Source organism: Scleropages formosus, chromosome 16 (genome assembly GCF_900964775.1).
Source record: "Scleropages formosus chromosome 16, fSclFor1.1, whole genome shotgun sequence".
NCBI classification, from domain to species: Eukaryota; Metazoa; Chordata; class Actinopteri; order Osteoglossiformes; family Osteoglossidae; genus Scleropages; species Scleropages formosus.
In genome coordinates this window covers 16397568-16410787 of record NC_041821.1, presented here as the reverse complement: position 1 = coordinate 16410787, position 13220 = coordinate 16397568, and the positions used below count along the sequence as shown (strand labels likewise).

Genomic DNA, 13220 nt, shown 5'->3' with positions numbered 1-13220 from the left:
CTAGAATGTGGGGGGGAATCAATCTCATCAATATTTCATGAATTCCTGAGAGTTAAATACTCTTTTGTTGTCACTGGGAGAAGTAAACTGCCTAGTTTAACCTCCATGCCTTCTAAATTTCTGCCTTCTGTGACTGATAACTTCCAGTATTCACCGGGATTCTTTTGTCTAGATTGAAATAGCTGAGATTCTCTCTTCTGTGGAAAACCCCAGACCCTGACAAAATATGGATTTATCTAAGATGGAATTTCACAACAGCCTGCTTTCATTCTCTTTATGTTTCCATGACAATGAGCTACTGTACTCCCTTTCCAGAGACTTCCGCAGTCATACGACTCTCTGGTGGCCACTACCTCCCCACCATCTCAAGACTTAGAAGCCGTATGCTGGCTGCTATACAATGTGACTGTCCCCTTGAGAACTAACGTTTCAACTGCTCCCTTAAGGCCACAATAGCTAGAGAGTATTTTCATCTCTTCAAGTCGGTGCTGCACAGATCCAAGATTTTGGAAAGGGTATCTTGCCTTATACGCTAATGAGTCAGTGATGAAGATAAGAGTGCTACTATGGCAGGCTTATTTAAGGGACATTGAGCATCAGGGGCACCCAATCCACCAATAAAAGGTTTTATAAAATTGAGAGGTGGTTGAAGAGAGAAGGGTAGGGTTGATTAGAAGGGTCTGTTAGAGAGAATGAGGGCGTAAGGAGGCAACACAGAACCCAGAGCCAACTCCAAATACCTAAAATCCAGATGTAGTACAGGGCATCTGCTCAAGCAAGGACAGCTCTGTATCTGTCTGTCTTTAACTCATTCAGGAGTCAAAAAATAACCTCTACCTAAGGGAGGCTAGTTCAGACACTCCTTAATCTGAAACCTGAAGAGGACACCTGCAAAATTACCACCCTTCTGCACTCATAAATTTCCAATTCCAAGCTACAATCACAGGAAACATCAGTTTAATGTATAATTTTAATTACAACCACTTGTAAAGAACTGTTGTAGTTTAACTCAAAAGGGGAAGAGACTGTTTCCACCAAAGGGGTGAACTGGACTAACTATGGCCATAGATCCATAGTGGAAAATGTTCTCAAGTCAAGGCTGGTTTAGTCCTACGTAATTTGCAGATTTGGAAAAGTGTAGATGTAATGTTCTTCATCTGAAGATGTTGATTTGAGGATAAATTCTGTTATGTACTGCAAATGAATCCCGTTCTTTCACAGCATATGACAGCCATTCTCATTATCACTTTCTGTGGGGCCCGAGAAGCTTGAACATCACAGGAGACCACAAAGCATGGCTAAAAATACCTTCACATCTACCTGTCTTCCAGCAATGTTTTCACCAGTAAACACAGCTTCAAGTGTAAACAATTCTGGTTCCAAATATTTAGTGTGATGGAATGCGTTTGTAGCGTAATAAAAATAGATCTGACAGATCTTGGTGTCTTGCGAGCAGGAAAAAAATTACTTAAAATATATAGCTTAACAGAGAGGATAGGAGATATGACAGACTGAAAACCACTGTAAACTTACATCGGTATGCAAATATAGGTTCAGCCTCTCTCGTGAAAAACAGCTAATGCAATTACCAAAACATCTTCAGATGAATTGTGAATAATGCAGGAAATTATATTTTTTTATATCAGGATCAGTACAAATAAATCAGTCACAACAGGACATTGCTGTGAAAGAGTATAAAATACCGTGAACAGAATGTTCTTGCCCTGGTTGAAAGTCTCTCTTAACTGGTGGGTTCAAATCTTTCATTAGAGAGCAGACAAGCCTGTGCTTCAAGGCGATAGAAACTCAAACACTGGCCCCTCATAAATTATCTGTGTTGCAGCATATTTCGTAGGAAATTCAGTGCGTCGAATTCAGAAGAAAAGAGCTGTTGTGTTGATGGACTTGCTGACTTGCATAAAGTCAGAGGTTCACTTTGACCGGTTACACCGTGGTCACGGACAGCAGCGATCCAGGGCAGAGAACATCCTCCCTGCTGCCCATCCTAGTTCCGTGGGTCAGCAGCTCCTGCACTGTAGTCCAGTCGTCCAGCATCTTGTGGTTCCGCAGGCGACTCAGCTTGCGGTGGCTGAGCTCCAGCAGGACGTTGGGCCCCGCCGCTCCGGCACCGCGGCTCAGCGCTTGCAGCCGCTGCTCCCGCGCCAGCTGCAGCTGCTGCCGCCGCTCGGTCCGGCTGCAGTAGCGACCGGCTGTCGCCTCGCCGTGGGTCTCATCATCGGTTGTGACACCGCCGCGCTCGTCCGCCAGCTGCGACGCACGTTCACGGAGAAGCTGGTTGCGCAGAGCTCGGGGGTTGCTGCTCGTGCTTTTCGTTGGGAAGGGAGAGTGGCTGTCCAGGGTGCTGTACGGTCCTGCCCTCACTCTGCAGCGGTTCACAGATTTTGGCCAAGTATCGTGGATGTCCTGCGAGTGTCCTATCGTGTGAAACCACTGCTCTGACCACTGGTTTGAAGGAGCCCTGCTCACCACCTCAGAGCTGCTAGGTTGGGGGCCTTCACCGCTGCACCCTGCACCAGGCAAAACACTCTGTTGATCTTTTTCTTGCTGCATGACGCTGACCTTCCAGTGTTTCTGGCTTCTTTGGGCCAGATCTTCTCCATGAGGGAGTTCTGCGCTGACCCTGGGGCAGCGGTGCATCGCGGAGTTGACGTAGCAGTCTGATATGGGGTGGCTTGCTCTCCTCCTGTCACTAACCTGGCATGTGCAGCAGTGCAGGGTGCTACTCCTTCTCATGAGACCCTTGGGGGCATGCTGGGGTGGAACTCTCTGCTGACAGGATGGGTTGCAGCACACTGGTGGAACCGCCGTAGGGCTGTTTCGGTTACAACAGGGGCTTTCGGGACTCCTGATGCTGGGTAAGGTCCCCCCAGCTGGGCATCTCTGGTGTGCACCAGGGGAGTGGTATACTTCCAGGGCTTGCAAGGTTAGTGTCTCAGGGATTGACTCCAGCTCCCTGCGGCTGCACTGGGACTCCCTGTGTGGCCCCATCCTGGCACGGTACAGCTTGATCTTTTTCTCCAGCAGCCTCTGGAAGCGGCGGAACTCGCCCGTCCTGACGCTGTAGAACCCGGAGTCGCTGAGCTCAGACGAGATGAAGGACTCGGACGAAGAGGAACCGAAGTGGCTGGTGCCATCCTCCATGCCATCCTCCTCCGTCTCCATTCCAGACAGATCCCCCTGCTGGAAGCTGCCATCAGTGCAACCCAGGCCGCTATCCAGCTCATGAAGGAGCAGCTGGTGTGCAGTAGGGGGCTCTAGCATCACATCTCCACTCTCTGGCTGTAACACAGAGACAAGAAATGTGGGCATCAACATTCACAAACTACTGCCCATAACAGGCATTACTGGACCCTGTCCTGAGCTTGAAGGCATATTGGCGAAGCTAAAAACAGGAAAAACTGCTACAAGAGCATGAAGTTATACCAACAGGAATAGCATTTAGACATACTGGCTGTTAGACATATTTTCCTGATGCTTTTCTTCAAAATGCTTTAGAATGATTTATCCATTTTTATAGTTGCCACAGAGGCAAATGGGGTCAATGTGACATAGGTATCTATAAATGGAAGAAATTCACATTGTTTTTCGTATAATTTTGCCAATAAACACAATCCATGCTCCTGATTCTGCTCGAAAGCCAAGTTCAAAGTGTTACAGATGGAATTTGTGGGAATTGACTGAATGAATAATCTTGCTGTCAGTATTTTGCCAAGAACAATTCATGTTTGTTGGATCAAGTTTAGACTTAGCCCATGGCAACTACTGTTCTACATGATCTCAAGTTATTTTGGGGGGGCAGCAGGTGGTGTAGCTCTAAGCACTGCCACTTTGGATTTAGAGGGTTGTGGGTTTGAACCTCACCACCTACCACAGTACCCAGAATAAACTACTAACTGTTGGAAAAAAAAAAAAATCACTGTATTGTTTCTGATTTTTAGCAATGTGACAAAATGATATTGTTTTTATAGTGTTTGTCATACCATTGCTCAAGACAAAATATTTTTTTTTATCTTAAAAACATGATTGTTACAATTATTGGCACCCCTGCATTAAGTACTTTGTGCACCCTTCTTTTGCAGAGAAGTCTTCTTCTACAATGTTTGATAAGGTGGGAGAACACATTGCATAGGGATCTGAGAACATTCCACTTTAAAGAATCTCTTCAGATCCTTCAGAGTTCTTGGTCCTCTCTCGTGAGTGCTCCTTTAACTCATCCTAAAAATTTTCATTGTGGTCAGGGGACTGGGGTGGCTACTGGAAAGGCCAAATTCTGTAGGTAACTCATTTAGTGAACTTTGGATCATTATCCCGCCAGAAAGTCCAACCACAGCCCAGTTTTGGCCAAAGCCAAAGAAGCAGTCAGATTTTGATGTAGAATCTCTAAATCTACATGTAACACAACCCATGATGCTATGTATCCTAACAAGGTCCCCAGGTTCTTTGGAAGAAAAACAGCCCAACAACATTACAGATCCACCACCATACATCACAGTGGTGCTCAGGGTCTTTTCTTCATAACAGTGCCTTTTTTACACCAAATTCACCTCTGCTCTTTGTTGCCAAAACTGTGTTCGTCTCATCTAACAATAGAGCCCAGCTCCAATCAAAATTCTAGTGAAGGTCAGCAAACTCCATGCACTTACATTTCTCATTGAGAGCAGAAGTGTTCTTCTGATAAGCCTTCCGATAGCTGCCTGACATAAATGTGGCATCTAACCATAGTGCTGGAGCCCAGAATGCAAACAGCTTCTCCATTTCTCCAACTGCGATTCTTGGAGAAATTTTTGCCTCTAGTTATTTTGCACTTCTTAATTATTGGCCTGATTGTGGAGATGGGTATTTTCAGGTGCAAAGCTAAGCTATTTTTATAGCCATTGCCTGACTTGTGAAGGTCCGCAACCTTTTATCCCATTTCATTTTCACATTCTCGAATATTCTCCACTTTGATAGATGACTAAGTTAGTTTATATATTTATATTCCACTGAAATAGGAAGTCACGGATAAGCACCTAGGAGCGCCGAAAGACTCAAGTGTGCTTAAAAAAGTAAAATGTCAACATGAATACACTTCCGTTACATTGTGTTTGTGACAGTTTCTAGAGGTGCCAATAATTATGACACACTTGTTTATGAGAAAAATACTGTATATTTCTTAATATTTCTTTGAAAAACTTTACCTTAAAGGTTACATACCTTTCATGCTTTAAGAGTACAAACATTTTTTCTTATCCTTTTTCGTTCATTTTTGCCAAGGGTGCAGATAATTTTGGAGGGCACTGTAAATGGGTCATAGCTTATTCAGATAAATGAATAAATAACCTGAAATAAAATATACTGGACAGTGGGTGGTGTAAAGGTTAGTACTGCTGCCTTGGAATCTAAGGAGCAAGGTTTGAAAATCACCTTCTACTGTAGTACCGTTGAGCAAGGTGCTTATCCCAAATTGCTCCAGTAAAAATTACCCTGCTGTATAGCAGATGTACAGTGTACAGTAAATGTAGAGACAGAAATTGTAAACCTTTGGCTAAATGTTCCTGCTTCGGTTCCCTTTCGTCAAGATTCGACAAAACAATTAAATATAAATATATATTAAAAAATAGTAACAACGAGAGTCTAAATTCAGATCTTCATCACATCAGACAAGAGGTCTAGTAGGGGTTTTCAGTTTCGGAGTGATAATGTCCTTACCTGTGTCAGGAAAGGGACAGGTTCTTCCAGATTGGCGCTGCAGCAACCCATGAGACAGTGCTGCCCTTTTGGTATCGCACTCAGCTGCCTGGGATCCTGGAGCATGAAATGTAGCGTGAAAGTAGGACTGCGTTTGAGTTCACAGTAAACAGCCAGTGTGCTTTTTTCCTCACTGTACTATCCAACTCCGTGTCCAGCCCCCTGTTCTCTCCAGCCTAGATTTTTGCAGCTCCCTTTTCACATCTGCCACCCACCCTCTCCAGCTCATTAAAAATGTTGCCGAGCGTCTGGTGCATAATGTTCCTCGCTATGAACACACCACTCCTCTGTAATAATTTTTGGCTTTAATACTTTTTAGTTTTACTTGAGCACATTTATAAAGAAAAAAAAATCGTTTTACTTTGTTACATTCCTATTACCTTATTTTTGTTACTTTTGAATATTTTACATAAAATTTTGTTAAACTTTCTAGAAAACCAACCGCCTTATACCAGAAACCCAAAAACAACACATCCTTACTGTCTTTTACAGATAAAATTGTCTTGGTCATCATTTATTCCAAAGCAGTCAGAGTTTATTGTTGAGTTTTGTCCTGCCTTGACTGAGAACTGAGAAAAATGTGGGAATAAGTATAAAATAATTATATTAAGTTAAAATGTGTTTTTTCCCCATACTATAGGAGCTGAGTTTTTATAACACTTTGTCTAAATTTTTGTTGCATGGGCTTCGAGGATCTCTCATTCCTATTTTTATTAAGCTAATATGGACTGTGGGAACAGAAATGTCTCTTTGTCTTTGCAATTTTTGGAAAAGAACTGTTAAAATGTATTCAGATTATAACACTATCTTATTATTTAAATACGGTATTTGTTGAAAATATTTTGATGTGCTTATTACTGCTACTGGAGAGGTGAAAAATAAACAATTTTAGCTGTGAGCTTTCGAAAAATTGCAAAGGTACGTTAAAATTCGTTCATGTGGCATTTATAACCGAGGTTAATATGCTAATTTAATGTGTACATAACAGTAATGGTGAGCAAGTTTTTTGATTCATTGTTTATCATCATTTATTCCTTTTTGTGAATGATATATTTTCATTTACTCAAAATGATGAGCTCAGGGCAGTGTTCTGACAAATGTTCTGAAGAGCAAACAAATGCTTACTTAAAAATGTTATGAAATTATTTTACATTTATAATTATTTAACATTGTATGTCATTTGTTCAAATCTTTCTCCTGCTGCTGTTGTATTGCCTTTGAGAAAGCTATTAATCCTGAACTGATTTACTATACATGTAACATACCATACACTAAACATGTGTTTGAATCCCCGTTTCTGCTGTAGTACATTTTTTCAGGGTACTTGGACTGAATTGCTCCTGTAAAAATGACTTCTCTTCATTCTCTTCAAATGGTAAGTGGTCTAGTATTCACGCCAAACACTGAAGGTTAACATGGACAAAGGTATCAGCTGAATGACGATTAATAAGAATGCCCAAATGCAGCAGAGACTACATTTTTTTTTGCGAAGGTTAAAAGTATTTGGGGTAAACCAAAATATTCTGTTTTTGTTCTATCAGTCTGTTTTTGAGAGCTTGATAAGATATGGTATTACAGCATGGTATGGAAAGCTGACTCTCCAACCAAAATCAAAACTTGCACGACTAGTACATACTGTTCTAAAAATTATAGGGTGGGAAGAGAAACGACCCATACAAGAGTTCTACAAGATATCCGTTTTAAAACACGCTAAAAAAAATTGCTGCTGATGACACACATATTCTACATGAGAATTTTAACATGTTACCCTCAGGGAGACGATTTAGAATTTTGATGTGTAAATCAAATTGCTATAAGAATTCTTTTGTGCCAACTGCGGTTAAATTATTGAATAGAGAATTCCAAAAATGAGATTTTAGACTGGTATATAGTAGGTTTTTAATATATTTGATTGTTGTTTATTTCTTATTAATTTTATGTTATGGTATGTATTGTTTTATGTGAGTCCAATGTTGTGCACTGGCCATGTCATGGTTGTCCAAGACACATTTCCCAGAAATGGGACAATAAAGTCTATTCTATTCTATCAGACTGTAGTTCCCATTCTGTATTAACTGGATTTGTACAATAGACCATGTCTAATTTTATTTGCTTAGCAGAATTAATTCATTGAAAAGATTGCATATTTGCATATAGATGCATATTGACTGGTTGCCAACTAGATGTATATTTTTCCATTAGTTAAAACTGTACATTGTAGCTGTTAACACTGCTATTGGTTTGGGACCTTAAAAAGTATCTTCTGAATAAAAGTAAGTTTAGTATTTAAGTGGTTGTTTGAACTGATACTTTTTTAATACTTTTATTCAAACAAATTTTCAGATGAGTTCTTTCGTTCTAGGTATGTGGTAGCACAGCAGGTAAAGCTGGTGGCTCTGATGTCCTGAACTACTTGGTAGGTATGGGTTTAAGCCCATCTGAGGGTGTGTGGAGTTTACATATTTCTGTGTGCTTGCACCCTTGAGATACACGGAGAAGAAGGTGCCTAGAAAACCGCGCAAGTGGTTGCTAAGAGTTGCATCCAACCGACGGTCCATGCACCCCGTTACTTGAGTTGCTTCGTTGTAATAGTTTGTCTTTTTTACAATTATCTAACATCAAATGGCTGTTTCTGGGTCAGTCCTGAGTTGATCCTACGTTAGCAGTGCGTATTTTTTAATGGACTCTTGTCACGGTGAAAGCACTTCTTTTCTCTTGGATGCGATGGTTAGAACTGCTGCCTCTAGACTCACGGGTTGCAGGTTCAAATCCCACCTCCTGCTATAGCAGCTTTAAGCAGAGTACTTACTGCAAATTAGCACAGTTATATATATGAATAAATCATTCTAAGTTGCTTTGGAGAAAAGCATCAGCTAAATAAATACATAAATGCACTAACCAAATCTAATGGATGTGCTTGGTTTAACTGCAGAGCAGCAGCTGTGCTGCTGCCTCTTACATTCATCCAGAAGGGATCTCCATCTTTCCCTGTGTGGGAGTGACATGAGGGACTTCATTATCCTGTAACTCTGCCTCACATGTGTCCACTGTGTGTGTATGTTTCATACATCTATTTGTGTTTATATGTGCCCGGCGGCACAGATTTGGGAATACAGTACCAATAAAAAAGTATTCATCTCCTTTGAACCATGTTTCATGTTTGTTTTACAACAGTGAATAAAAATGTGTTTAGTCTTTGCTGACACGGATCGACACAAAAACACTATTTAATGCCAGCATGAAACCATTTTTATGAATACAATATAAATTCATTACAAATACACACAACATAATAACTGCATGCATAAGTACTGACTAACCAACTCTCCCAAATTGACTAGCCAGCTGTGGTGTATTTATAGCATTCAATGAATCAATTTAATTGCACACAGGTGATCTCTGTTCAATATAACGCATTTTTAAAACAGTTTCTCCTTAGCTGATTCAGGCATGTCGTAGTGGGTGGGGGTGAATACTTACGCACTGTTATTTTCTGCTTTAAATTTTGTAATTAATTTGAAACTGATTTATAGAAATGTACTTCCATGTTTGCATTTCAGAGTTTTTTTGGTTGACCAGTGTCAAAAATCATCATTAAATGTCATGAGATCTACTGTTGTAAAACAGTAACAAACTGAAAAAGTCTGTGGGTTGAATTTGTTTCATAGATACCTATATATTTATATTTACATTTATTTATTTATTTAGCAGATGCTTTTCTCCAAAGCGACTTCCAATGAACTCTACATAGTGTTACCAGCCCACACACCCTATTCACCATGGTGACTTACACTGCTAGATACACTACTTACACTGGGTCGCTCATCCATACATCAGTGGAACACACTCTCTCTGTCACTCACACACTATGGGGGAACCTGAACAGCATGCCTTTGGAGTGTGGGAGGAAACCAGAGCACCCAAAGACTTACACTGGGTCACTCATCCATACATCAGTGGAACACACACACACACACACACACACACACACACACACACTCTCTCTCTCTCACTCACACGCCATATAGATGCAGACAAGCTTCGTTTACTGCTTAAGCTCTGGCCTTTGACCTTGCGATGAAATCGGGCTCTAGCCCATTGCGGCCCCACAGATAAAGCCAGTAAAATGTATCGCTCAGTGGGATACTCACTTGGTACGGCAGACTGTACGGGGCGTCTATGTCTTGAGAGATCGTGGGGAGGTAGTGGTCACCTGACAGAAGCACATGACTGCAGCAGGCCCTGGGAGGAAAGGGAGTCTCTCACTCTCATTGTTGCCAAAATATTAGAAATTAGGCCATTTCAGAATACAGGCTTAGATAATCCAAAATATTATCAAGACCCTGTTCATATGAACTTTATGGATCTGCACACAAAATGAACATACGCAGGTGCCATTGAGTAAACGAGCTTCCAGAGTAACTTGCACAATTAGTTCTGTTATTTCCGTCACGTAACTTTGTTGCAATATGACAAAAATACATAAGAGCATCGGTATTAGTAAAGATAATGTTTGAGCGTAGGCCTACACACTAACCCATTAATGCCCACTGAATCTAAGATGAATATTGTAACGAGATCTTTCTGGAAACCCACTGAAACACCAGAGCAGAACAGAGCGAATCTGTAACACTGGACATTTGTGCTTCCTACCTGTCGGTGCAGGTATGCAGGAGCGGGGTGGGACTCTTTATGATCCCCTGGCCCCTAAGGGTTTCCCATAGGCGTTCTGTCTGAGTACTGCAGTCCGAGGTCCCCCTCTGCTCCTCCATCTGCACGATTGTCTGCCCGTAGCTGCCAAGGGTCTGGAGTTCATGCCATTGGCTAACATGGGACAGGTCCTGCTCGTTTCCCTTCGGGATGAAAGACGAGGAAAGGTTATGCCCGGAGCTGGCAGTTTGCAGCAAAACCCACAATTTCGGGGAATTTTTTTTTTTACAAGTTGGCTGTGTTGCACGGTGTTAAGAGGGGGCCTTAAAGGAGAATTCCAATGGCTTTTTTTTGCCAGCAAACACCCTAGATGAGTGCTGTGCCGGTCTAGCCCCTATCCCCCTTTCCGTGCTGCTCCCTCAACCGACGGATCCACCTCCACGTCATGTGGCCGTCCTCCTGCCAGTTAAAGGACGAAACCATTATCACGCAACGGATTTGCGCTCCAGCCTGCGTGTTTTTTTTTCCCTCCATAAGTGTGTTTGGAACCCGACCAAATCCCATCAACGTGACTCAGGAGCTGATCTTCTCTTGCACTTCCTGGAGGGAATAACACCAGCGGTGGAACTGGCACTTTGTATCACACACACACAGAAACGCCACTGCATACATCAAGCGACCCAACACATGCGTATCTGCACAAACATACTGTATATAGCAAGATAAGTCTTATTCCGTGTATACTTGCGCGTACAGTCACAAACACACAAACGCATCCCGCCGTACATGCGAACACACACACAAACACCTCAATACAAACGTACCCCAACTGCCATAAACTGGCATTCGCTTCACACAGCGCATAAAAACACACATCAACAAATATTGCTGGAAGCTGCATGCGCACAAGCGCAGACAGGGATCTTTCTGCAGTGACTCATGCCCTGTAGCTCACCCCGAGTGGGTGTTCGGGAGAGCAAGGAGAGAGGAAGAAATACGCGTGTGTGTGTTCATGTTCTGCGTATGATTGAGGCTGACTGGTCGCATACGTGCGCGCAAGTCACTTTTGCCTCATGCGATCGTGCGCGCCATCGCTGAGAGACGGACGCCATCCAACGCGCCTGCACGCCCGTGAGCGCACACACGCGCGCCCACACGCACACCTACACATACGGATGCATCATGCGAGCAGAGGAAAAACAATTCGGACACCCCCAGACAACACGGCGCCCTTACGATTCCGGCTTTGTGCGGCCAAATAGATGTGATGCAATGTGCCCTTGGCCCAGAAGTTGTGCCTGGCAGGGATGTCTGGATACACACACACAGCGTACATATTCCCATACGTGTAGATGAGCCGGATCACACAAATCCAGCAGCGTGATTGCCGTCACTCTCCCAGTGAGGTTTGCACTGTGCCCACAGGTATGAAACGGTCACCTTTTACCTGCTCCCTACGCGCTCAAAACAATAACACCCGTCTACATGCGCACATGCGTGATGATGGCACACATGATGATGGATGAACCCTGACAGTCGCACCTGGACACAGCAAACGTACCCGCCGTGTGTAAAGAAACTTGCGAACATACAAGCAAACATACACATAGGTGGTAACATGCATACGCTTGCAAACACCTCTGCACGTTGATATATACGGGCGGAAAGATCACGGTACGCAAGGGTACGAACTTACCTCCATGCCATCCCTGAGCCACACGCCGGAAAGCCGACAGCCCATTCCAGCGGCAAACGGCAGCAGAGGTTTCTGGGAATCTGCGGAAGCGGGGCTCCGGCAGAAGGGGAGCAAGTTTATTGGTGGGGGCTAGGAGAGGGGTGGACTACCATGGGACACGAGCAGCGTAGCGCAGGACGTGGAGACAGCGGCCGGATTCCTGTCGACGCAGGATCCAAGGGCATCCGCACGTGTCACTTTCGACCGCGAAGACGGAACCCGCCCAGCGGTTGCTGATGTGGCCCAGCTGTTGTGGCTCTAGCTGGTGCCGGTCAAATGCGCGCGTAGCCCACCTGGCTGCGGACATAACCCGCTGCTGGGGTGTATCTGAGCCGCTCGGGTACGGATGCAGCAGCCTAGTCGAAGACAAATGCAACGTTGATAATGTGGGTGGAATGTGACCGAGCTGATGCGATGTGGATGGAGCAGCGCTAGGCAATATCTGCTCAGCCGCTCTCTCTCTCTCTCTCTCTCTCTCTCTCTCTCTCTCTCTCTCTCTCTCTGAGCATCAGAGGCTCCGCCCCCCCCCAACCAACCCAGCATTGATCACCTGCCACCGTTGCCTGGCCAATCCCAGAGCACCTTCAGCTGGGGTATGATAACGAAGCAGTGTGTCACGACTTTCAGAGGTGAACGCAGATACCTGTATTTTTATGTAAACTGCTTCCCTCCCCTCCCATCCTCCTCATGTGAGGAAGCGGTTTTTTTTTTTTTTCCTCTTTATTCCCCTTTTGTTTCCCAGTCCCTCGCTGATTTTGGTTTTTTTTTTTTTTTTTTCCCCGGTGTTGACAGTTTCCATGAAATGGTGGTGTAGCTGTGTCCGGGAGGAAAGCAAAAACATTAATTGAGAACGATCACTAACTAGCAGATTCCTGCCTAGGACGAATCCGGATAGCCCTTCAAAATATTTATTTACACATGCCAGCACAAACGGATATATCTGCTTGCTGCTATTTAATCTTTAATTAATTTTTTGTTTTGACGGGTTCCGTGAAATGGTTAAAGAATCATAATTGTGAGAACAAAAATGTTAATAGGGAATCATCATTACGCACATACATTTGTACAACAAAAACAAATGCTGAAT

General features: G+C 43.4%; 1 protein-coding gene across 2 annotated transcripts; it reads right to left on the bottom strand.

Moving 5' to 3' along the window:
- Window positions 1-1021: 1021 nt before the first annotated feature.
- On the bottom strand, window positions 1022-12581 carry LOC108933594 (uncharacterized). Of its 2 annotated transcripts, XM_018750771.2 has the most exons (5): window positions 12095-12581; window positions 10402-10601; window positions 9900-9990; window positions 5710-5805; window positions 1022-3300 (listed from the first exon to the last, which is right to left on the bottom strand). In XM_018750771.2, the coding sequence occupies exons 1-5, from the start codon at window positions 12137-12139 to the stop codon at window positions 1945-1947; spliced, it is 1788 nt and encodes a 595-aa protein (XP_018606287.2). In that variant the 5' UTR covers window positions 12140-12581; the 3' UTR covers window positions 1022-1944. The 2 variants fall into 2 exon arrangements, with proteins under 2 accessions (XP_018606287.2, XP_029114939.1); XM_029259106.1 differs by lacking the exon at window positions 5710-5805.
- Window positions 12582-13220: the final 639 nt, after the last annotated feature.